This window comes from Thunnus thynnus, chromosome 3, assembly GCF_963924715.1.
Source record: "Thunnus thynnus chromosome 3, fThuThy2.1, whole genome shotgun sequence".
In the NCBI taxonomy this organism is placed as follows: Eukaryota; Metazoa; Chordata; class Actinopteri; order Scombriformes; family Scombridae; genus Thunnus; species Thunnus thynnus.
In genome coordinates this window covers 25,639,886-25,667,269 of record NC_089519.1, presented here as the reverse complement: position 1 = coordinate 25,667,269, position 27,384 = coordinate 25,639,886, and the positions used below count along the sequence as shown (strand labels likewise).

Below are 27,384 nucleotides of genomic sequence, written 5' to 3'. Positions count from 1 at the left end.
GTGGTTATGAAAACATGTTACATTCGGCAATTAAGTGCTTAACTACCTCAAGAGATTTTTGTCTGTTCCCCCACTAAATGTAGTAAGAGATGTGGACAACTGTTGTAGGGTAAGGGTTGTTCCGTGCTGGCTGTCACAGAATTTTGACACAGCACAGAATAATCAATTAGCTCAAGTGTTTGTACACGCTTCAGCCCAGTGAGCACGATTTTAATTATTAATTTGCTTGAATTTTCTGCACTTCTTTGTAGACTAATTGGTTTGTGTGTACAGTCGGTAAACAGAAGAATAGAATACATTTTCTTACCACACATGGTGCTTTTCGAAGTCATGTGTAAAATGTTAATGGAACGCAATAGACACGTTCACATCCATTGTTTACTTGAAAGTTGGTTTTAAAGCTTTCGGAGTTAAAATAAATTATTCACAGGGAGCCAAACTTTGAGAAAGATTTCAACTTTTGTTGTTTAGGTGGTTTTATATCTATGGATTGGTATCCCCCTTTCAGATAAGGGCGATAAGGGCGTCATTTTTCTTTGGTGAGTAGTGTCTCTCTACCATCAGCAAAAAAAAAACATTCTTCACATTTTTCAATCATTCAACTTCAAGTTTGAGTGTGTTTAGTGAAGGATTAACTAGTCACAAATCATTTATCTGGGTCTGAGATGGCTGCCATGACGCTGCCTGTTTTTAGGAATCAGGGCCTTAATATAGTCTACTTCTTGGCCTACATCTGCCAGCTCACAGAGGCAACAGAATGCTACTGGTTATGTTGGACGGAGCTGGGAACAGGAACGGTCGGTGGAGACTCTCAAAGACCAACAGGATGATAATTAAACTGTGCCTCAGAATCAGCCACAGGGGCAATTAGAAACTGCTCCCTAGTATTTTTGAGTGTAGACTAATACTGTACTGCTTTACGAGGGAGTTATATGAGCAAGCATGGGCTTCAAAGCTGCAAAACTGGGAAATTTCACATGTTGGCAGCTCAGAAAAACAGTAAGAATTTCTTGTTCTCACTGACAAGAAGTGGGTGAGGGGGTTTTTAAATTCTGATTTTCCATCTGCTGTGTAGTGTGTGTGTATAGAGAAAATTTCCCACTAGCGATCATATCCTACACAAGAATGAGAAACCAAATATTCTACTTGGCCTCAGCCCCAGTTTGGTTTTTGTTTTGACACACATTACCCCCCCCACCCCACCCCACACACACAAACACAAATTACAACTCGCTGGACTTTTGCAAGATCTCCCTTCCCCCTCCCATCCATTTTCGAGCTGCCCACTCCAGTCAGGGTAGCAGTGGCAACAGGGAAATCAGAGCCTTGTTGAATTCATTTTCCCCAGTAACTTTCCATAGAATTCATTGCTGGTCCTGGGGCTGTGAAGAGCTCCAGCTTATCCAAGGTTTGCCCCACAGTCATCGGTCATGCAAACCCACAAGTTATACTAAACTGTTGACTATAAAAACCATACATTTTCTGGTGCTGTTTGTTGCTCAGTGTTAACTACTTCCAGAAAAATGGCCAAACCCAAGATTCATGTCTTCTTCTTAATTATTTAATGTTTATTTGTATAGTGATAAGTATATGGCATGAACTTATGTCACATTCCCCAGCAATTATATAACTGGACTGCATAATTTCATCTTTGACCTTGAGTATGAAGGTCAAAGTCATTATTGAAATAAAGGCGATGTGCATTCTTTGGACATGAGACACAACTGGGGTAATGAGCTGTGGAAATGCACAACAATTCTCAAAGCCTAATTCACTCTGGTTGCACAGACACACACACACACACCATGCAAAGAAGTATAGCTACTGCTACGTTAATGTGCTGGCATGGTGGTTAAATTGACATGTCGGAACACTATAGCAGAGCTTTTGGCTAAACAGGAAGCGATATTAACCTCCCGGCCTGCTATCGTCTCTTCTCAGCAGGGGGTGTAATGATATGCTAATTCTGCTTGCCTGCCAGCCAGGTTTCAGTGTTGGATGCTGAAAAGGTGTGAATATTAAAACATGGCATGAAATGTTGCTCCTTTTGTAAAAAAAAAAAGAAATAGTATGTTGAAGCCTCAAGGTGTTGGCTCACTGTAGTCCCTGTGGTGGGGATTTCTCAAGGGAAAACACAATATAATTGTTCAGTGAGATCAGTGAAGCTTCTCATGGTGTGTTCAGAACAAATGTGAAGTGAATTTTCACCTCATGTTACCTGCGGGGGTTTAACCAAGGGATCATTTGTGTTTATTCGCCCCAAACAGCCAGAATACATTACTGTACATTAGCCGTAAGCTAGCAAGCAACGGCAGGCACCGACTGTGTCTGAGGGGGTGTGTCTGTTTGTGTTCAGTTCAGCCTCTGACTGAACTCGAAACTCACCAGGAACTCTGGTTCTTTCTGTTATTTCCCTCCAGTCTCTCTCCTTTTGCCCTCTCCTTTCTGTATGTTCATGAAGTACATTTATAAAGCCCAGCAATACATGCAAGTTTTTTGCTCAAGTTGAAACATTTTTTGTGTCTATTCATGTCTTTGCTTTAACTTTGTATGTTATTGCGGCGCATAAAAAATCCACTTCGTGTTTGGTCTGAACGCACGATAACAGGTTTAATGCATGATGCCTAAATTCCAACATGTTTTTCCCTCCTAGTGTTTGAGCACTATCTTCTATCTTTTCCATTATTTTTAGGCAGATGAATTAGTAGGAGTGTATACATTACTTTATGGTGAAGATGCACCTTGTTTTGGAGGTATGTTGTGATGATGCAGTGGCTTTTTTAGGGCTACTTCCAATTAAATTGCTTTATATTTCAATAATCATTGTCTGTATCAATATGAGTGCCACAAGAGATTTAGCCTACACTTTCTCCCAGTTCAGGTCTTAAAGGATAGGTTCACAGTTTTTCATGTATGTCTTAAAACAACAGTCAGGTGCCCATATGAACATTGAAACATGTATCTCTTGTCATTCCTCCCGTTCATACTGGCCATTAGAAGATCCTCCCAAATGTGCTCACAATCTAAGTGATGGGGGACAAAATCCACAGTCCTCGTTTTGAGCAAAAATGTATTTAAGTTTATCTGAAGATAATATGAGTGTTCAGCCAACTGAGTCAGTCAAATTAAGTGGATATCTTCTAAAGTTAGTCTTCTTAGTAAAAAATTCCCTCTTTGTGTCTTGATTGCAATGTTTTCCTGGTCAGCTGCAGTGAAGGATCGTGGGAAAAGAGGGAATTTGGCACTAAAAAGACTTTAACTTTGTTGTTTTCTTGTTTTTGGACAGACTTGAAAAACTGTAATGGCCGACCTTTCTTGACTACTTTACCCTTTGCTCAAATTAATATAATTTTATGTGTTTAGCATATCTTTCCAGCAAGCATTTAACTGGAGGGCCAGTGGCGTTATTACTGTACATTCATTTGCACTCGCAAGAAGACAGTGTGCACTGAGCTTCTAGCAGTGTAAAGCACTATCACACTCATGGTGAGTTGACACAACTCACTCACATGCAGTCACCATTAAGTTGGCAACTCTCTATGGCCTCTATAAGGACAATGGGCATAAAGAAGTTTTAAGGTCATACTTGCTTTTTCTAGTATTTTGCTATGATTCCATGCTGTTCAGTTTAGTCCACTATGTCCAGTAGGTTTCATAGAGGATCAGTGCAGATTGGATATTCTGCCATCCTCTTAACTTTATGATTTCATGGATAGATGGTGATGGTGGTGATGCCATCTAACAATTTTTCACCTCAGACAAATCAGCCTTTGTTTCACAGGACTGTTGCTGAATACTGACACAATGGTGACCATTTAAGACCCCCCCCCCCCCCCTCCCTGCTTGTAAGCAAATGCTCAATGTGCAGACCAGCCTGTGGGATGTTTGTCTGCATTAGTCATGGGATATACTGCATGATTATACTGTTCTTAAGGGATCATCTGTTTCCCCCCAGCCTATAGTTGTAAGGTAGTTTAGTCTGTCATAATATTACTATGCATATCACTCAGCTAATGCTTGTGTGATACAACTGGTATGTTGAAATTGGGTTCTTCTAAGGAGAGACTCCCATTGGCAGATGCGTTTATGTTTCTAGGCTTTATGTATAAACAGATACACACATTATAATCTAATCTTCTGCTCTAACTGTGAATTTGGAGGTGTGATTGTGCAAGTTTCTGTGAGTTTAAATGGCAAGATAACAGGGCCTCTCCTCAGATAGATGGCTAAAGGCCAAATCTGGCAACCAAAATTTTTTGGCCGCCAAGAAATCTGAAATGATCTCTTACTGGGCTACCACAAAACTTTTAGGCATGTTTTAGAAATGTTGTGTACATATGTACGAAGTCTAGCAAATGTATTACTGTGACTTGCTGTTTACTACACGTGAAGCTATTAAATAAGCCATATAGACAGGGAAACACGATGTTGTGTGATGCACGTAAGAAATGTACAGGCCTGTGTCTTCACTGTTGGTCTTCCAGTGAACAGTTCTGAAAAAACAGGCCCTTGGGCGAACATGACTGGCGACCCCTGGATGGTTCCGCTACCCTTGACCTGCTTTCAAACTCTGCATCAGCAACTCATCTGTTGCCAAGGCCTGGCATGCAAACTGTAGGGAATACAGGCTGCACATCAGAGGTGCAGCCTATGAGTAAATGCTGCACAATAAAATGTAACACAGTATTTTTTTTACTAGAAAATATTCAGCTTGTAGTGGATATCTGAACAGATATTGTTTGTCAAACCAAACAAAAGCAAAAATTCAGACTGGATGGAAGCTCTTTCTTCTCCGACTACTTCAGACATGGTTAGTAAGAGGTGCCTACCGTTCATAACTGTTGTTTCTTAAGCTTTGTTATAAATTTGCACCTTGCACATACAACTACACATCACTTTTTTACACTGCAAGGTTTCAGTGGTTTGAAAACCTCAGCAAGATCTCAACTTCCTGGGTGCCATGACATTACTCAGTAGCATCCTTCTTCTTTTTGCCCTGTGTAAACTTCAACCTATCCTGCTTTAATTCAATGACAACCTGTATCAGTCAAGTTCTGAAACTGTGCTTCTTAAGTTTACTCAAATGCATTAAATCCCATTTGTTATCTGACCAAGATGCACCAATGTTTATATTAGTATCTGGTGAACTGTTTTTTTAAACAGAAATAAAAAGATTTTTGATGATAGCAATATCTAACAGGACAAAATTTTAAAGCATAATTAAAACTGTAAATCTGAAATCATGTAACATTTGTCTGGGGACTGTATACTTTTGACTAACTGGTATGTTTATGATAATTATTATGTATGTGGTACCTGTTTTTTTTAATATTCTAAAACTGGCAACACTGCTTTGATCCACAACAGATTAAGACTTGATGTAAATAGCTGGAGAACTATATTCATGTAAATGATTTGATGTTTAGCATTCTTTTAAAATATTCACCATATAATTATTCACGGGATCTCTCATGGTGTTTTGAACATATGTTTTTATTGAAATAAGTTTGAAGGCAGTTGCCTCTTAACAAATGATTTATGTTGCACCTCTGACTTGCACTCATAACCTGAAAACAATAAGTAGAAAAAAAAGGAAAGATAGATCAGAGTGGTCACATGGTTCACCGTTGTTTTACTCGGAATGAAATGTGTATAATTATATTTCTGTCATGAACTCATATGTTGTGAATAACAAGACTTTCTTTAACTACCAGAACAGTTTAAGGAAACAGATATTACCATAGCAACTGACCGTCCAATTACTGTCTGTACACTGCAGTTCTCAACATGACCATGATGTTACAAAGTCCTGCTTGTGCACAACAGCACCTGTTTTACCACCAAACATTTTTTTTGGTTTAAATGTGTTCGAGACAACTGTCAAGAGTCTTGAGTGACTTGGTGCAAATTAAGCTTTAGGCCTCATATATAGAAGTTTTTGTAGAATACTGCATAATTACTTGCTAGTTCAAGTGAAGTATACTTGCTGAGGTTTTCCATTTCAACTTATTTCAATGCAGTCTTTACACAATGTCTTCTTTTAGCATACTTATTCATATGCAAATAGAAATAAGTTTTGATTGCTATAAAAGCCCCCCTTCGGAAAATGATCTCTTGTTTTGATTGTAATGTCTGGAAGTACCAGGCTGTGCTTCAGGAGAAGGTGGAGGAGGATGAGAACATGTTGTGGAAGGTGGGGAAGTATGCATATCTTAAATCAGTGAATTTGTTTGGGCATAACGGTTAGTTGAAGACCATGTAATCCACACCCAGATATTTGATAAGCTGCCAGAACCACAGATAGGCATTTTCAGATTTCCTTACAAAGCAGGAAATTCAAAGCATGTTTATTCCTCTTCATTTCTGGAAGAGGATGAAAACTATTAACTTATTTCCAATATTTGAGAAAACCTTAAGTTTAAATGCATGATAAATATCAAATAGATATTTTCAGGTCTCAACCAAAATGGGATGTTGAGTTACGTAGTTTACACGTGTGAAGGTGATCAGGTTTGACATCTCATGACCTTTAGCTATGAATGAGAGTCTCCAAGGAGTTATCATTTCCAAGTTCCTCATGGTTGTAACCAGTAAATGACTTGGTAAAGGCATCATGTAAAACCTTTTTTGAAAGTGTAATTTTAATTGATTTGTAATAATGTTTAGTTATTTATCCCTTTTTATAATTTAGTAAGAGCTCCCTTGTATTGTAGGCAATAGATAGAGATGTAGCTTATCTGCAGTGTGATCTGTGAGTGACATGCGGAGAACGGCACAGCTGTTTGTTGATGGTACTTGGGATTAAAACCACAAGTTTCACAACACCATTTGCATTTAAATGTGGAGATGCTATCAGTTCAATCCAGTTATCCATTTCAAAGAGACTGAAATATGTTGGAATATTGATAGAATGTAGTGCAGTTGTTATCCCTTAACATTAAAAAATCATGACAAATCTTGCCCATCACAAGTTACCTTGAAAGTTGCTTATTTTGGTGATCAGAAAGCCTAAAAGTTATTGGGCCTCATGCAGGAATTTTTTTTCGTATTCTTATCCTAAAACTCTCTTTACTTTTTTCTGTGAGGTTTGCTTGAGTGTTCAGATTCAACACACTCTCTTAACTGCCCCGAACTAAATCGTATGTTTCAGCCTGATAATGTCACCTGTTCATGAAGAGGTGCATGTTCATAAGATTTGATCTTTAGCATAATCTACACCCCTAAAATTGCCATAAAAGGCTACGTGTACTGCTCCGTTTGTTTTAGTGATATATTTTATTTTTTGTTGATTTTGATGTTGTATTTAAACTCCAAATTAATTCAGATTAAGACATTATAATTCTAAGTCAACCAAGAAAGGCAGACTATCTGTTCATGACTCGTATGACAGGTCTGGACGGCTGGTAAATTTTTTTTCGTACCTCAGAGGAAATTCTAAATGAGAGAAAATTGATTGACTTTACAATAATATGGAACTAACAAGCAAGAATCCTCATGTTTTGGGTGATGGAACCATCAAATATTTGGGATTTTTACTTTTTATACTTTATTAATGATGTGCTCTAGTCCATCAAAGAATAGATAACCAACATTGTATCCACAGATTATTGTATGCACAAGATATGATGTTACTCATCCTGCCATAATCCACATCCAACATACACATAGGAGTTTTTTTAGATGTCAAAAGAATGATGCACTAACCCATAAACAGTGACTGTCTAGATATCATGTCATGCCATCACACATCCACAGCACCATCAGACAGGCAGCACCTGGTCACAAGCCACAAAAAGTAAATGTTAAAAGGTCGAGCGTGTTCATACTGGTACATCTTGGGGTTTATCAATTTGGCATCTTACATCTCGGATGTTTCATTGAATTATACCCGCATCATCAAAGTTGAGCAGTTAGTTTTGGTGTCTCAGAGACAACTGTGTCCATATTTGAAACATCGAATAATTCAGCTATAGCTCTTTATCTTGGTTGGTTTTCAAAGACCAAACTATAGTTTTTGTGTGTTTTAAACCTAAATTACAAAAGACTTTACTTGTGCTCATTCAGTGTATATACTACGGCATATACACAATTACAGTATACTGTGTACTGGTGCACAATATGTTTGTCTTAACTCATAGTTTGCCATTGGTTTCAGTTCATTTCAGTATAGATACTAGACTAGATAATCCATATATCTTGTCTAGTATCTATACTAGATGGCATGAGGTGGCTGTGGAGGTCGAGTGGGTCGTCCACTAATTGGAAGATTGGCAGTTCAATCCCAGGCTCCTCCAGTCCGCATGTCTTAGTGTCCTTGGGCAAGATACTGAATCCCAAATTGCTCCCGATGGCTGCGCCAGCAGTGTGTGTGTGAATGTGCATTAGATTAGATTCTGATGAGCAGGTTGGCGCCTTGCATGGCAGCCTCTGCCATCAGTGTATGACTGTGTGTGTGAATGGGCGAATGTTGACATGCATTGTAAAGTGCTTTGAGTCGTCAGAAGACTAGAAAAGCACTATATAAATACAACCCATTTACCATTTACCATATATCTTATTTTTGTGAAGTGATTGCTCCCACATAAGGATGGAAATACCAAATCTGTCAGGGAGTAAACTGGCGTTTGCACTGTGTGCTTTATTCAGTAGCATTCAACATCAGCTTTTGTTGATGAGAATTTTAGGATTGAGAGAGGAAGCTGCAGTGACACAGGAAGTATAAACTACAACAAGCCCATTGGAGTGCAGTAACTGTGTTAGGATATGCTGCAGACAGTTTCCTGATTCCCCATTCAGGCTTTCCCTCTGGAAATTCTTTAGCTGAGGTGTTGGAGATTTTATACTTTTCATTTGCCAAGGAAGTCAGGAAGAATGCTGTTCATAGCCCATTAGGTGCACTGGGTCTCATGAAATGAAGAGGATATCAAGAAACCTCAGACAGTCTAAAGTTACTCTTTTCATTACATGAACTACTAAAAGTTGACCTTAACTTGATCCTATTGTCCTTATTTGTTCATCCTCCTTTGTCGTACAAGTCAGTCACTGTAAGAAATGTTTAATGTTACATTTAAGACCAATAAGGTTGAGTTAGGGCATCAGCAGCTTAATCAGATTTAGCCTGTGGGAAAAAACTAGTGGTGCTTTGCATCAATGTTTGGATAAGCAGGTCCCTACATTGTATTGTTCTGTATTCTTTCTAGTACAAGCACGAGGATGCACATGCAAACCATGAACACGGGGTATATGTTCGGTCAACTGCAGAAGGTAATGCATATTACCAGTTAGTGATGGTTATGAGCTGTAAAAATGGAAAATGTACCAATAAAAGGCAAGACCTGCAATACTGGTTTCAGAAAAAAAAAGATAAACTAGGTTTTATGAGGTAGCGATTACAATCAACATGTTTGTTAGCCTTAAGGATTTGAACAAAACTGTGTTTGTTTACAATGATAACGTCACCGGATACCTTTTTCAAATTGAAGTATCTAATCTAAGGTGGGTCCTTCATCTTGAAATCCTCTTTTCACTCCTTCTTCCAACAAGGCAGGCTGAAATTCCTCACTAATGTTTATCTCTTTCCTTTTTCACCTCCCTGATCCAGCTGCTATTTTTAACACGTTGCACCAGAGCCAACCTTCCCATTTACTGCTACTATGCAAACTTAAACCATTGACGTTGATGTATCAAACAAGGAAATTCTTTGTTTTCTTCATGATTAAATCTCTCCTTTCCATGTCTGCATTCACACTGTCGTCTCTCTAACAAAAAACACATATTCTTCAGCATTAATTGTGTTAATACTGGATATCTCATTCCAGACAGATTTTCTGAAATAGAAAGCCAAGCAGTCAATAGATCGTATTCTAGTATTCTTTTAATTTTGAACATCTCATTCCAGAAGCAGACGACTTTAGTTGGTCAAGGTTGTCTTGGAAAAATGGAGATTGCCCTGAAGCCTAGACTCTGACGTCTAATGAGGACCATTTCCTGACAAGCCTTTTCCTTTTGTTGACAATAGCAGTCACACTGCAAGTTAGATTGCCGTATAGTTCTTGGCTTAAAATTGTCTGTTATACAGTGCACCTCTTTATGTAATGCTTTGCCAAGACTTTCTTTGCTTAGTGGTCAAAATGGTCAAAATGCAGCTACTTACTTTGATTCAAAGTGTCATCCAAATGCACAAGCTTGTGTTTGCTGAAACAAACGCGAAACGTGTGATAAATGCATGACATGGTGTTCCCATGGATTACATTCGTCGTCCTCCTCCTTTTTTATTAGTTAAAAAAAACTCTAGCCCATTTAGCACTAACTTTATTACTTCAGTACAGAATAAAGAGGATGACGCACACAAAGACATCCCCAGAACTCTTCCTGTCTTCAACAAAGTCTTTGTAATAAAGTTGAAGATGAAGTTTTATCTTTCCATTAGGGTTGTTGATTATATTCTTGATTAATTAATTAGTCGTTTGGCCTATGAAATATCAGAAAATGTTGATCATAGAAGACTAAAGAAACCATAAAATATTTATATTTAAGAAGCTGAAATAAGAGAATTGTAGCATTTTTTTCTTTAAAAACGACTCAAATGATTATCAAAATATTTGGGGATTAATTTTCTGTCGACTAATCAATTAATGACCAATAGTTGCAGCTCTACTTTTCATGTTAACTCAGGCTAATTCCAGCTCCTGTTCAGGAGTAACTTTAAATTGTATTAAATAAGAGGCGTATTTTGGAGAAAGTTCGCATATTTGAGCGGGAGCCCATACAGGAAACAGGAATGCTGATAGAGATATACAAAATTGGTATTTGTGTCGATACTGACCTTATTAAGAGGATCGGATAACGGTCACGGTGTGAGCGATCCATATTAAATACAGTTTCCTTGTCAATGTCAACATAACATTGAGCGTTTCCGCTATCGGTTACATTAATTCAGTCATGGTTGGCTGCTGATTCAGTTTTTAGTGCCACAGCAATCCCTGTCCTGATATTACCTCACATAAAAATCATTCCAGTGAGTTGAGGTAACAGAATCGGCATCAGGAGAGAAAAAGTTGGATAGGTGTATCCCTAATTGCTGACGTACCTGTAATTTCAGCAAACCTTACTCTGTCAACAAGTAAATCAGAAAGGATGGAGCAGCATGGCTATAGGGAGATCTTCCTAAACCAACTTTGCTCTTATTTGTTTGAAGTTCCAAAATATGTATCTGCTATCTGTTTTCTTGCTTTGGATCTTTGCTTCTTCCTCATTAATCCCATCCCATGGTGCAAATGGCATAACAGACACATGAGTGGACTGATGGCAAAAATTTAATGTAATCTAAAACAGCATCGGTCAATTCTATCTATGTGTTATCTGTTGTTTTTCTCCATGTTGTATCAAAACCTGTTTTCTTAGAGAAATAAAATGGAGCAACAAAGGAAATTATTTGTTGATCAAGCTTCTGCCCGGGAATGATCACATTTAATGTAGTGTAAAAATGACTGCCAGCCAGTGTTTAAAACCAACGCTTGGCAGGTTGCCCTTCTGAAGATATTCTTAGAAATCCAGCTATTAAAATATCTCTCTCCGCCTCTCTGTCTCTCATTATCGTGTTTGTCTCAAAGTGTAAGAAAGGTAACATTGTGGCACTGATGAGAGAAAATGTACTCAACAGTGTCAGATAATCAGTCTTCTAATTTAACTATAATGAGTCAAACCCCCACAAATGCTTTAACAGTTTCAGTTTAATTATCACTATTTGTTCATTATTCCCAGTGTTGACGATCAACACAAAATGAGTATTTGGTGCCATTTCTAGAAAACCTTCATAAAGTGGCTTTTGAATAACAAGTTGCTCTATATGAAGAGAGTGAGTCAGGTAAAAAAAAAGTGGTTGTTGTGAGCTGTGATCATTGTACCAGTGTATTCCATGGTCACTGCATGCATAATTGTCACCACTTTTCTTTCCACTCCTGCTTTGACAAATGTAGAGTGGCAGAGTCCTTTACCAGGCTGGATGTCGGTTGGATGTTTTGTGAATATTTTTTCACGACAGGAGCAAGAGTAACAAGCCATAGTGCAAGACCGTATAACAAGTAGTTATGCATGATTCTTAAGTTCTGTGGTTTGGTCGTGTATAGAGAATCACCAATCCACCTTTTCTTTCCCAATACAGATTCTGATACCTCATCTCATTATATCTGCTTATCCTGAACTGATCTGATAGCAGTGCTCTCTTTTTTTCCCCAAGATTTAAATCTGTATACATCACTGTGTCGAACTCATTGGCATCATTTTCATGTAACCTATGGCGAGGGATTGCTGCTGTGACTGAATGAATGTAACCGATACAGGGAAACACAGTTTTATAATGACACTGACAAAGAATAATAAGGTCAGTATCACAGTATTGTAATATAAGTATCCAGGGAGCTTATATGAGTTATGACTGTGTTGAAAGCAGGCTGATGTATCTCTTGAAATCTCAAAAATAGTGTGGTTGATCTGTGTTGATGAAGGGTGTTTTAAACTACGAACATATCTCTGTATATAAAATACATTTACATTATTAACCAATCAATAGATTCTTCAGTTTTACTTCATATTTTGCTGCATCTTTACTGCACTTCTGTCACCCATATCATCACTTGGAGTTCGCCACACTTTCTGAATCGGCCATCACCCAACACTGTAGCAGTCTTCCTGCTCTCCTCCGTTCTTTAGTGTGCACTTGTTTACATTGGAAAGGGGATGACTTCCTTTTCCTGTTGACACACAATTAGCTGGTTGAAAGAGATTTATTTTATTCCTTACAGTAATTTGCAGAGCAATTTCACCTCACAGTTGAAATGAACATATTTTTTTCATATTTTGAGAAAGAGTTGTTTTATTGCCTAGCACTAGAATATTTTCCACATTTTGATAATCTCCAAGTTATCATCCGATCTTTCTTTTTTAAAGAACAGAGCTTCAAATGAACATTTAGCCCAGATGTTTCTCTTTCCATTTGACTGACTTTAAAAGACATCCTACTGCGAAGTCATTTGATATAAGCTTTGAAATTCAGTTAAAATGGAGGTGGTTGTGCAACAGTGATTAACAGGAATGATTAAAGGAAATAACACAGCATTTGTTAAGCTGAACAAGAAACAGTGGACAGACTTGAGCATGTACGAGCTCAAAATATATCCCCCCCATTCATCACTGAAATGGTTCTTGCGTGTTTTATAATCTCTTTCGAATTCACAAACCCCTTCAAATAAAGTACCTCCTTTTCACTCCGAGGCCCTCGTCTGACTATTTCCTCTCATCTACTCCATCAGAAGCTCATTCCTCCGTATCACCGCCTGCACTAGAGGGATTTGAGTAGGACAGATTATTTGGTTGACCTCCCTTTCTGCTGGAACCATTTCAACATCTCACATCAAAATATTGGAAATGTGAGTGTTCATCAGCAGTGAAGAGCGCAGGATTATAAGATGTTGTCATATCACGAATCATGTGTTGGGTCACTGTTGATGGATGTTTCTGTTTGGGTAGTGTGTGTGGAGTTGGGGGTAGGGGGGGTGGGGGGGGACTCATGGAAGAATAAGCTAAACTGCCTTCAGTTTGACAAGATAGCTTGTTAAAAGAGATTTAGTTAAAAGAGCTGTTGAAAAAGTAGGCCATCGGTGTTTGGTGAAAGCATGGTCACTCCAACAGCCTATTCATTGAGTATTTCAGTACCTTGGTTTATATAAAAAAGACTGAAAACCATAGGCAGGATGGGTTGTAATTACACACAAGCTGACATTTATAGTCCTCTTGTAGAGAACAAATTGAACTTGCTCTGAAAAATGACAAGCATTTACATATTTTTTTCCATCACTGAAGCATCACAACACACTAACGAAATCAGCTATAACCAACCATTCAGATCTTCTAGACCTCTTCTCGCGTCTAATGAGAAGATAACAAGACATCGACATACTGTATTCTGATTGCTCAGAGCAATTCAAAGCCTGATTTAACCCATCTAACAAACTACTAACATGAGACATGCTAGACGTGAGCACACATTTATCACAGGCATTCTTCTGTTGTCCATTTTTGCAGTTGTCTCATTTAGGCAAATTACTTCATATTCAAATGATTTCACCCATAGAATTAATTGCAGTTTCATTAGGGAGAGAACTGAAAGACGAACATCAACACGGACACACGGACACACAATGAGTAGAGGGGCTCATCGCCCCGCAGCCGTGGCTTGGCAGCATCAGTGTTCCTGCCTATTACATTTAGATGGGTAATTTTCTCCCCTTTGGTGCAAAATGACCATCATTTGTTGCTCGCTCTCATCCTCAGCGTCATGTAGCCGTCTGTAATGCTTTAGAAGTCCCTCAAAAAGCTCCGCTCTGATATATTAAACCTTTACTTGTTAATGTCTCAGTTTCTTGCTCACTGCCAAAATGTATGGTCTCTATCTGTGTTTTGTAAAAACAGTGGAAATTATATTGTTGACTGATGAATTGTAGCCTTTATAGAAACATATGCAATGCTACATATGCGATGATGTTACTCCTAATACCTTTTGGAATAAAAGTTTTAAACAAATATTAGAGAGTTTGGCAAAAATGTGCATGTTTCCATCAACTAGCTATACATAAATATACTGAAGAGAAGATGACAACTTAGATTACACGATTGTCTTTCTATTTTATTTTTTTTATTTCTGGTTATTTCCAAATTGAAAATGTGCTTAAAATAGGTAGGCAGGAAACATAAATTAACAACATGTTTTATTTCAAAAGTCCCATTATGCAGCCCATAAATATTGTTGACACTTTTTGTTTTAACAAGGATTTGGGGATATGAAAGAAATATTTGCCCTGTGGATTCTAGTGACATGTTTGACATTGGATTTGGAATCTCAGTTTTTCAGAAGTCCTAATCCTTCGTTGCTCCGGCTATCATGTAACCTTGAATACAAGTGTAGCTCCGGCAATAGATATGAATTCTGGTTGTGGCTTACCAGTTAGCCCTGCCGTCCTCCCATGTTGTTCTCCATGGAGACCATAGAAGCCTGTTTGTGCTTTGTATTACGGCCCAGTGGCTGCTTGGCTGCTCAGCCATGATTAATTCAGGCAGGCCTCAGGGGAGAACAGCCAGGCTAGGTTACCCAGCCAGGGATCTGGTGTCTATAGCTGCCATAAAGACACTGACTTTATGGCAGCTTTAGATGCAGGTGCCTCTCTTGGCTGTAGTTGAAGCTGTAGCTGGCGACGTGTAACACTTGCTCCTAAAATAGAGCAATGTAAATGACTGAATTGAACAATTGAAGAAATTGAAACGCTGTGAACCTCTTCAGCATGCACCGATAAACACATGAAACTTGTTCTCTCACAGCTATAGGAAATTGCTTTTTGTTTTTGCTGGTGCAGTTGGTAATGGTGGCAAAGTGGTGCATGGTTTCCAGGTTTGGAGCAGAGTGCTACCATAAGACAAAGTATGTTTGAACATGACATTTTATATCCTGAAACACATTTCTATAATAAGATACGCCATTGACACAACTCCAGAGCGTTCATCTCCTAGTTATACATGTCAGTTATAGATGTAAAACATTCACCTGAGTAGCTTAACTTGGTTGGTTTGGCCTCTTTTTGAGAATTGTGATAATATTTGGCTTGATAAAAAAAAGTGGAAGAAAAAGACAGATTCTTTACAGGTTAGTGTGCCGCTGCAGTCCAGACAGACTCTCTAGAAGTAAAGGTAGTTCTCTCCTTGGGCATTACAGACTATAATTCCTGTCACACAGACCTCAAATGAATGTTGATATTGAAGATTTGAGAGGCCAGTACATGCTGTAATGATGGATAATGTCAGATAATGTTATCTGTTTTTTTCTTTTTTTATAAGCAGATACTTCCAAAACAGAACATAACACTCTTACACTCACAAATGACAGCTGTGGTCAAATTATTGTTTGTGAATTTCTCTTCTCTACTCAGCTCCGCTATCAGTCTTTCACAAATCACTTGAAAGTTGTATACAAGAAGGTTGATTTTTCACATCACACTGCAGAATTAGGGGACCCAAGGAGATTTTTTTTTTTTTACTGATTGCTTATTTTATCTTACCAAAAACCCCCAAAATTTACAATGAATGAAAAGAAGAAATTGTCAAATTTGAGAATCTAGAACTTATTTGGTAAATTACTTAAATATTTAATTCTTTTCCAAAATAGTCACTAGTTTACTTTCTGTCTATTGACTAATCATATTATCACAAAGTGAAGTAGATCATGGTGGTTGTGGTTGACGATATCAGTTCCTCACATCACAAGATGTTCTGACAAGATAACTGTTCAATCTATCTTGAAATCAAACATGTTCCCAAACGTAGGAAGGGACAAACCCACAAACCCAGCCCAAACTCTTTCCCCGTTATCCTCAAACGTATGCCAGGTGTATGTAAATGTAGTGTGTGGGGCGCTCTGTCCCCATCCCCATATTGTTCTCCATCCCCTTGGTCAACTGACTCTGATGGATGGATGACTCGCTCACAGTGTCAGGCTCATAAATCAACTGTTACTGTGGCAAAATGGCACCCAACATCCATTAATGGCAGACCTGGCTGCAATCGGAGGCATCCACCCCCAAGTTTATACACGCTACTCTGTAGAGAGACGCGTGATTTATCAGTGACTTGCATGGAAAGAAAAAATAATGAAGGAGACAGGTTGCCAGTGGGGCATTAATGAATGCATGTGTTAATATAAGTGTTTTTACATAGGCTTTGGCATGTTGCCCTAACAGCTGGGCTAGCTGAGAGACCTAATCGGTCGTACAAAACAAAGACATCATCTCAGGCACTGGAAAAATGTGATGGACATTCTTTACGGTATTCTGAATTTTTATAGACCAATAGATAAATAGAGAAAATAATTGGCAGATTAATTGATAATGATAATAATTGTTAGTTGCAGACCTAACTGGCAGCGTAGATACTGACAGAAACAGAAAGGTCAGTATGACATAGAACGAATGTCAAAATGGCGACGTTGCAGTATTAACTACTTGGCCACCAGAACACCCCTTGGTTGTTGTTTTTTTTCAACTGACCCAATCACTTCATCCAGTGTTAAAGTACAGAATTAACATTTCTTTTTTGCTTATATGCTGAGATATCTGTTGTCATATAATGTCTGTCCTTGTATGTCAAGCTGACACAGTGAACATGGTGCTTGTCACAGGGACAATTGCTAAATGTGACTGTTAAAGACATTTTGGTGCTTAAAAGTATATTTTTTGTTAAAAGTATAAGTATTATAATCGGTATGATTATTGGCATAACAGCATAAAATATTTGTACATTGCATATTAATGATAAACAACAATGTATGAAGATTAAAAGAAATGGGTTTTTGTGTATTTGGTGATGGATAGTCTCATTGTTTTCATGTTGACGCCTTGACATGAGAGAACAAATCGATATTCTGTGAGACGAGGTTAAAGGGACGATAGGTGGGGTCTGCGTCGGTGTTATTGTCACTTTATCTCCTGTCCTATTGGATGTTGGCGGCAGCAGCGTTTCCCCAATTTTCCCGCTTCCCTATCTCGCACACAACACACACAAACACATGCACACGGAAGTTAATCTAGCTTCACTCATTTTAATGGGACAGTTTCCATTCCCCCGTACCCAGCGATTATTGTTTTCACATCCAGCCCGTGTAATGGCCGAGTACGACTATCACATGTTCATTTTTTTGTCCAGTCACACCTCCTCGATTCTAAACATGACAGCCTTACTCTTGAAATTAATTTGACATCAGCATTGTTATTTTCCTTATCTTTTTTCTATTAGGCAGGGTTCAATAATAAAAATGTCATCACAACTATTAAGAAGTGACAAATTATGACATTTATGGCTCATACAATTTATTTCCACACACCAAGAACATTACTCCTTCGCAAGAAGACAAGCATTCTGCCTCACCACTCCCTGAACAGGCTTTAGCTGGAGCTAAGGGTCACTGACGGGGTGGGATGCATTTACATTCTTTCTTGTTGTCCATGAAAAACATTTTGTGTTTTTGATGTAAAACTCGCTAGTGTAAAAGATGTGAAGCTACAATGAAAACAGTGCATACTGGGTAGCCCCTGGTCTTCAATGTAGATTTTAGGATGAGGTTCAGCGGTATCACTCTATGTATTCTCTTGAATATCATAAGTGAAAATTAATCTCAACTCGGGTCTGTGTCTGCCAGGCTGTCAGATGCTGTTAGTATTCCAGTGCCTCCTACAGGAACAAAAGACCTCTAAATACTCATTTCACTGTTTGGGTCTGCACTGGATGTCTAGCTTAGTTTCACTGACATGGCTACTTTTTTGATATTTCTTTGCTCTGGGTTTATCACAGTATCTCAAGGCTAGCAGTAAACAGTTGAATCCATTGTCAGACGTACAGACATACAGACAGAGACCTGTGTTTTCCCCCTGACCTTTAATCCACTTGGCTAGCAGCAGCTCTGATGCACGATTAATCATCTGTCTGGGAGTGTGCACACACATAGTAATGTGAATACATTTGTTTATGCCTTTTTGAAGCTCTTGGTTATGTTTAACCGGTGATAAAAGTGGAGTTTATGGCACATTTGTGCCTATTGCTCTTTTCTGTTTTCATGATTGCTGACTGACACTGAACACTCTCTCCCCCACTCCCTCCCTCCCTCACCTCTCTCTTTGTATCTGTCCTCCAGCTGGTTGGCGGCCAGTTTGACCTGGAGATGAACTTTATCATCCAGGAACCGGAGAGCATCGTGTGCATGGTGGAGCTGTTGGACAAGTGCGAGCCCACCTGTCAGGCCGAGGTCTGGAGCATCTTCACAGCCATCCTCAAGAAGAGCGTCCGCAACTTGCAGGCGTGCACTGATGTGGGGCTCATCCAGCAGGTGGTCCAGCGTATATCCACCACCGACAGCATGATCGCAGGTACTGAAGACAGCAGCTCATCTTGGAAAAAGTGTTTGGAAGCATGGGACACATTTTCCAACATGTTTCAAGCAATATAACTTACCCATCTGACCTGTCCAGTTTAACTCATCTGAAGCCATTAATTGTGGTTAATTAGTCTGTAAATATCATTGTTTTTTAATTTAAAGGTAGTTGGGTTGTGTAGCAATTACAAAGACTGTGCAAGACACCGACCAAGATACTGAATCCCCACAACCGCTAGAAGACATCTGTGTGAAGGGGGAAGAAGCTATAAGAGGAATTCCAACTTTGAGGATGAATTGAATCATTTCAAATAAACAAACCAATCTTAGCATTTTACCATCCATTTTTCGTGCTTAAAGTAACTTCATGGTTTCGTCCTCCAGCGTTGAAGGCTAGAGCGTTCCCTGATGTATTGCAGTAAATAAGGACACAATCATCCTGTATAGTCTCTCTAGAGTCTAGTCTGTTGCCCATCTGCAAATTAGTACAAATTAATCCTACAGTGTGCGGCTCAGTGAACTTTTCGCCGGCTAGAACAGTGCTGGCCTAAAGGGATTGTGCAGTCAGGCAAAGACAGATACAGCCCAGCAGTAACCAGGCAGCTGAAAGTGATGGTTATAGTAATATTCACAAAAGTACAAATGCTATGCCTTTTAACTTGTATGCAAAGTCTTCCTAAAGAGTTGTTTCATAGAACAGATGTACATTTTTAATTGATTTCACATGAGCAACTTTAACTGCATCATATTAAGCTTAAAGATTAACCTTTGCCTTTTTTTAAATCCCTCTTTCGTTGCACTCACAGTAGATTTGCAGGCTGTCGCTTCCTCTCTTCACATAATTTGTCTGAAATACTGACTGCGGATGACAGAACTGCTGAGTTTGGGTACTTATGTGGAAAAAAGACCTGCCCAGATATGACTGCCACTCATCTTTATATTTAGAGAAGTACATGTGCATGCTACTCATAGATCTGTCATACTCTCATCATTAGTCAGTAATAACTGATGAAAGTCGGTGCACAGTAGCTGGGACTCCCAGAGTGTCCTCTCTATTTTAAGTCTCCTGATTTTTAACTTGGATCCTGCTCATCCTACTTTAATTATTCTCAGCTCCTGGTAGCTGGGACATCACTGTAATATTAACACATCAACGTCAAGATGAAATCACTGTGAGGTTGATGGAAAAACTGGCTAAAACTGACCATTACGTTGAAAGAGCACATCTTGAAAGGTTTTTTTTTTTTGAAATGCAGTCATCTGGAGCTTCCTCTCACCTTCAGGGTTCGATTATTACATCTTGTATTTCTCTGCTATGCTATGTTCAACCCCTGTATGTTTCTATGTTTAACCTCTGCCCCCGCTGTGTGTGTGCGTGCACGTGTATCTCTTTCAGACCTTCTGGTGGACATGTTGGGCGTGCTTGCCAGCTACAGCATCACAGTCAAAGAGCTGAAGCTTTTCTTCAGCAAACTGCAAGGGGAGAAAGGCCAGTGGGTGAGTCAGAGTCATACCACGGTGATCTGTCTTGGTTGTCTGGGACCTGCATGAGGAATGTGCTAGCAACACTTCAACTGCTGTCGTCCCCCAGGCCAATGCCCTCGTCACAGAGACAAGATAAATCATGTGGAACCAGCCTACTACTCCACTACTGTGGTCTTGAATCCAGGGCAGCGTTACATTATTGATATTACGTTGTTTATGAGATTAGCCTTAGGTTCTGAATTTGAGTTACCTTTTCCAGTCTATATTTACTACAATATTAAAACATTGTGAGCCAAAAGACCTAGTTGGAGAAAATAAACTACCATAGTTGTCGTGTGCGGCTGTAAGGGAATAGCCACAGTAAACTGAAGATGTATGATACGTGTATGGAAGATAAGTTACTATATTAAGACAGAACCAGTGGCACAGAGGGAGAGACAGATGAGGCAGGAAGAGAAGGAGAGTTAACCCATTGATCACTGACACTAATCAAGTTGTCAAGGAAATGGGTCAAGTTGCTTTTATGTTTCTAGATTTCACCTCTCTCCCACTTTTTCAAGCAACTTTTGCCACTGCTCCTCTCTTCATTTCATCCTTGTGAAATATCCGGGGAAATGGGATGGGTGCAGAATTTAACCATATCTAAAAACTTGTTGAAAATTGCATAGGAATTTCTGACACTCAACATTTATCCGACCCCAATATCAAAATTCTGTGAGTTAGAACAGCGTATTTTTGATAAACGTACTTTGCAATATGCATCACTTGTACGCCGTAAGAAATTAAGACGTTTCAGTGTTCTGCTACAGGAAGTAAATCTCTTTGGATGTCAACGCCTGATAAGTCTGAGAGTTAAATTTAAAGCAGTGGCAAAGCTGTACTTGCTTTTAATCATCTGTGGCTGCAACCATGAACTGTAAGGGCCCTATTTTAATCGCGCAAGCGTAAAGACAAGCGCAGGGTGGTAGGCCGCGGGCGCTCCGACTGTGTGGGTGTCTCTAAGCACACCTGCTATTTTGGTTTATGTAGGTGCAGCAGAACAAAGTGCAAAAGGGGCGGCTGACGTGCAATATAAAGTGCGGGATGTGATAATTAATAAATACACTATCAGCCGGTCACATCACAGCTGTGCCAATCAGAGTGAAACATGTTAAAAATAGCTTAACAAATGGAAAAGACTCTTCTCCAGGAAATCATATTGTTGTGTGGATGGTGCAGAGCGTTGTGATGTCAACACACCATGATTAATTAGTACAATGTACAATAAATAACTACAATGATGATGACAGAAATAAGTAATAAAAAAAACTTGGTGAAGCTGTTTAGGTTTGATTGCATTGCAAACAAATGATTGCATCACTCCAGTGCTGTTTCAGTTTTAATCTGAATAAGACCCAATTTCCACCAATATACCAACAACTGGCTTTGCTTTGCCTCATTTGAATGACCTCCCACCTGTCTGTGCCTCTCCTCCCACCTTTGCCCTTTGTGCTTGGCACCAGATGGGCAAAGCAAACTGTTTTAGAGGTGGCGGTTGTGCTGCCACGAAAGTAGGAGCCTAAGAGTGTAACTAGGGTTTAAATGCTTTTTTTTTGTGCATGTGTATGCGTGTTTGGACATTTACACTGTCAGCTGTCAAAAATGATCCCCATATATCGTGTTGTCTCCTCAGCCTCGTCATGCAGTGAAGCTTTTGTCAGTGCTGAAGTACATGGCTCACAGGAATGGCCCAGACTCCTTCTTCAGCTTTCCAGGGAAAAATGCAGCTGTGAGTACACTTCGTAATGCCACAAATGTTGCCACTGCACCACAAAAATAACTTCTCCTTAAGTGTTAACCCATAGATGATGACCTAACAAGTGTAAATTTAGTGTTAGTGAATGCTCCAGTGCATCGAATTGCAAAATTTCCCACTAAATATTAATGCGATAATGGTCAGCCGCCAGAATGTGGAACTGCACCACAACCACTTCCCAAAATTTTCAAGAAGTTCTATTTCCCTTCAGACCAATGAGAGGGAGAAAGATGGGACTTCAGATATTACATGATGATCTCTTTGAATTGCTTTCCATTGTGCCAATCATTCACTGACACAATTGATTTTTCTCCAATATATAACCTTCACACATTCTCTTAGTTAATGAAAACATTGTCTCGTCTGCCATTATCACTCAGACCTTCCTCAAACCTCAAAGGCTGTTACACACTTACAGAAAAGTATCTAGAAATGGAACTAATAGCATGCTCTTTGATGAAACTGAATGTTTGAGCACTATATGTTTATATTATTCATGTGTCTCTTACTCGTTGGAGCTGTTGCTATTCGGGTCATTCCATGCCAAATCAGACAGAATCCAGGAAACTGGTTTCAGCACCGTCTCAGATTTTGTTCAGAGTTTGTCTATATAATGTTTGGGTCCCAAAACTAAGGCCTGTAAAATATTTTTGTTTAATTTCAATGTTTTTATATTTTTTTTGGCCTTGGTATGTTTTTTTAATTTCTACAATCTCAAAACTGCCTCATCTTGGAAGCCATGCTTGGGCATTAATATCTTTAAAAATATTATTCCTAGCCTCACCAAACATTGAAGGATGGAAGACAAACATGTTGACTGAACCATTAAAAGTTTGTACTGCATGCCTTTTGATTTTCTAGACTTGGAAAAAAAGTGCAAAATTCCTAAACAAGAATGATATCGAGGGTATTATCAACCCATTTTTTCAAATTTTCCAGTTACCCCACATACCACACAAATGCTACCACGCCTTGTTTTACTTCATAATATCTTCATGTCCATTGGTGGTAGAAACCTCAAATATTGGCACAAAATTAATGAAAGATTGTATTTGCAGAAAAAATAATGATTGATATCATATTGGTGCAAAAATGCGGCTTTGTAGTACCCTCAACATTTAGGAATTTTGCACTATTTTACAAATCTAGGGCCTTATAAGAATAAAATGGCATGCAATACAGGGCTTTAATGGTTTTGGTATACAGAACACATGTTTGTGTTTCATCCTACAAAGTTTGGTGAGGCTAGGAACAATACTTGTAAAGATATGAATGCCCATTTTTGAGGCTATAAAAATAAAATAAAGTTGAGGGCTTAAAAAATATGAAATCAAAGGTTTTGTACAGAAATATTTCATAGGCCTTAGTTTTGGGATCCATTTATGATATAGACAAGATTTGAATGAAAACTGAGACGGTGCCGCAACAACTTTTATCTAATTTGACATGGAAGGATCCATTCAGCTTTGGACTATTCAAATGGTTGTGCTTTGCCTGCACATTAGTTTATTCAAAACATTGGTTGTTTACGTTCTGTAGATATTGCTTTAAGTACCATACAACCACTGTTAGGTTTCGGATAGGAGAATGACACCTGATGAGTGTTAAGTGTACAACATGTTTGGATGAAATACAATAAAATGCACATTACAGGATCAGAGATTACCTAGATTATTGTGCAGACACTTTAAAAGAAAGAATCAGTCATTTCCTTTAGCGATATCAAACAGATTGTTTATTCATTTCATGTTAGATTTGTTTGCACTCTCCAGTTTTAATGCTCATTGCAATTACTTTTTGGTCTTGAATTTTAGGATAATTTTCCCATCACAATGACTCTTTGATCAGTCATTAATCGCCAACAGTAATTAAGTCTGTGGGACATAGCAAATCATTTCCTTTTTGATGTTTTTCTTGATTTATTTGTTGTAGGAGTAAAGGACAGATAACGTGATTATTGCAACATGAAGATAATTGAACTTTTCATCACATTAAATGCACAGGAAGCTGTGTAAATATGTGCACCATTGAATGTCGCATCAGTCAGGCCCTTTACATTATGTGTGTGCATGTGCAGAAGTCTGCCTTGTGGGTTTGGAGTCTCATGTGGTTGATCTGAATTTCATTAGTACTCGTCTGTGTTTGTCAGCATTGTGTTTAAGAAGTAACACACGTACCTCGTTCTTCCTGCTAACAAGAGGGGAAGGCCTGGGAGCACACAAGCCCGCACACATACAGAAACAATTTTAGAGTAATGGTGTTCAAACTTCCTGGAAGGGCATGTTTGCTTGATATTTTTCCCCAAAATAGTATGTTTTCTTTCCTGTTTGTTAGTTTTGAGATGGTCAGAGCGATACATATCTCACTGTCATCTTCTGTTATGTTTTTTTTTTTTTCCTAACAGGCTATAGCTCTGCCTCCCATAGCAAAATGGCCATACCAGAATGGGTTTACATTCCACACATGGCTCCGCATGGATCCTCTCAACAACATAAATGTAGACAAAGACAAGCCTTACCTGTACTGGTAAGTAACATAGAAACACTGTTCTCTAACCAGTAAACTCTTTGCCTTTTAACTGTTTGTTCAAACTTCCTACATATGAATTGCTGGAGTAGTCTTTTTTTTTACCTCTCACTTAAAAAGTAGTACATATTTTTAGTTTAAATAATACAAAGAGAAGGGGAATTGAATGAAAAGTTGGGTTTGTAAGTAAGTACATGTGCATGAGTAAATCTTCATCAAAGTCTCCAGTACTACTGTGGTATATCTATAAATACATTTGAAGCCTGAAACTGTGCTGAAAATCTGCAGCCTCCAGCCTCACAGATGAAAAACAGTTGTGCTTCCCCCTCCATCTTTCCTGTCTCCTCATCCTTCGCTCCCTCTGCGAGAAGCGAGTAAATCAAGCCCTCCGATCATCTCATTTTGAAGCAATAATTAATTTTCTGTCAAAAATCTAATTTATACAACAAAGATCTGTTTGGGCTTCTGAGAAAATGATAACCAAGCCGGGCGGCCAATGAGCTGCTTGAGAGAATCTGTAATAAAAGCTCCTCTTCAGCCCTGTGTCCTTTTAAAAAGAGATAAATTCACTAAATTGCATGCAGGGGCCCCGTCCCGCCGGGACACGGTGAATGATAGGAAGACTTTGTGGAGTTGAGAAATGATTGTTTGCTATCTTTATCCTTTTCAGACCCTTTTTAAAGTGTTTATAAGATTTATTGGACACTATAACCCTTGCCCTTGTTGCCCTTGAATGTATTCGACATGAAACATTAACTCTAAGAAACTAAAGCTGTATGTTTCTCTTTGTTTCTTTTTAGCTTCCGCACCAGCAAAGGCCTAGGTTACTCAGCACACTTTGTGGGCGGCTGTTTGATAGTGACCTCATTAAAATCCAAGGGGAAAGGATTCCAGCACTGTGTGAAGTATGACTTCAAACCACAGAAGGTATGAAAAGAAGTAAAACAAAACAGAGCACAGGCGCTGGTCTGGTAACCCAGACAAACCAAATATTCATGCACATAAAAAGACAAATCCTGGGAAGGTCTCTGTAATTAGATTACAGAATTCATATGTCATCACACGCATAATCAATCACATAAACACACACAATAAATCTAAACCTTGCTGTATGAAGGAACTGTCATATCTTACCTGACTCTGGGGGGAAAAACAGAACCAGAAGAAGGAGGAATGAGGGCGATTTAAGAGAGGGATTATCTAATACACTCAGTCCCTTCCAGGCACAGTACTCACTGAAGATCATCACAGTCAGAAAGATCCTTTGCCTGTGGACAATATGAAACTTCCTCCTTCTTCCTCTGGACACGAAGGCACTACCTTACCCCAAAAAACCTCATGAGGAGTCAGAACTCATTTTAGTTGTTTTTTCAGTCTTATTTTTAATCTCTCTTATATCTTTCTGCATGTTCTGTCATGTCTGTCTGTCCATAATAACCTATTTCACAGTGGTAAGAGTGGTAACCTATTTCACTGGTTGTAAGGCTGAGGAGAAAACTATAAACCTAAGTAGGTGGGATTTTAGCTCGAGGGGACCGAGTACTGAAACAAGATGGAATCAGGCTAATGGAGTAGGTTAGATGACTCTCACCGTATGCTGACTTATTGATATCTTCTGTGTGATTGATACCTCGGATATACTGTAACAGTTTCACAGTGTGAGAATATGCTGCTTTCTGTTTTGTTTTTTCTGCAGTGGTACATGGTGACTCTTGTTCACATCTACAATCGCTGGAAAAACAGTGAAATTAGCTGCTACGTGAACGGGGAACTGGCTTCCTTCGGAGACATCGCCTGGTTCGTCAACACCAGCGACGTAAGTAGCAACAGTTCGAAAACGTTCTTCGATGTCTGCAAATGTTCTTTGGAATCAGCCGCAAGCTTGTGTAATATTTTCTATCTGAACAAATTCTCATGGATTATTGGTTAAAGGGATCGTTTGACATTTCGGGGAATAAGATTATTCTCTTGACCAAAGTTAGATGAGAAGCTCAATACCACTCACATGTCTGTGCAGTAAATGTGGAGCTACTGCCAGCAGCTGGAAACAAGGGGAAACAGATAGCAGTACAACTAGAGACTGGTATCAATCTTCTTATGTAACTGGAAGAAAGCGAATAAGTGTATATTTATTCCCCAAAATATCAAACTAATTCTTCAAGTGGACCGTTTCTATAGCTGAGTGTGTTCTGTATGTGTTTGTACATCTTGACTATTGCTGCACAAACCCCCAAGGCAAAATTTATGGTTATAATTCTACCTGCTGCATCGTACACTTTACAGTACATTAACTAGACATGTGGGTCCATGTAACAAGTTTTCTGTCATATATCAAGATATTGCCGCTGGAGCGTGTACCAAAAACTGAAAACCAAACCTTGCTTTCATGCCCTTCTCGCTCACACATAGATCTAATCTCAGTCTTTGCTATCAGAGGCCTTGTGGGTGAAACCATTTTCTCCCATCTTTTTGCATGGATAGTACAGCGGAAAAATGGTTACATACACTCTGCTCCTCTCACACATCACAGTACGAACTCTGTCACAGTCCCCGGGATTACTTTCTGTCATGCTGAGATATGAGATTTTTAAATCAAATTTTTGTAAGGAAT

General features: G+C 38.9%; 1 protein-coding gene across 3 annotated transcripts in view; it reads left to right on the top strand.

The window, feature by feature from the left end:
• The window catches only part of lrba (LPS-responsive vesicle trafficking, beach and anchor containing), a 190,899-nt gene that overhangs the window by 8,393 nt on the left and 155,122 nt on the right, over positions 1-27,384 (top strand). For all 3 annotated transcript variants that reach the window (XM_067584975.1, XM_067584976.1, XM_067584974.1), the window contains exons 2-7: positions 18,731-18,962; positions 20,364-20,464; positions 22,125-22,220; positions 24,652-24,773; positions 25,574-25,700; positions 26,470-26,589. In XM_067584975.1, coding sequence (XP_067441076.1) covers positions 18,731-18,962; positions 20,364-20,464; positions 22,125-22,220; positions 24,652-24,773; positions 25,574-25,700; positions 26,470-26,589 — 798 coding nt within the window. The remainder of the gene's footprint in view (positions 1-18,730; positions 18,963-20,363; positions 20,465-22,124; positions 22,221-24,651; positions 24,774-25,573; positions 25,701-26,469; positions 26,590-27,384) is intronic.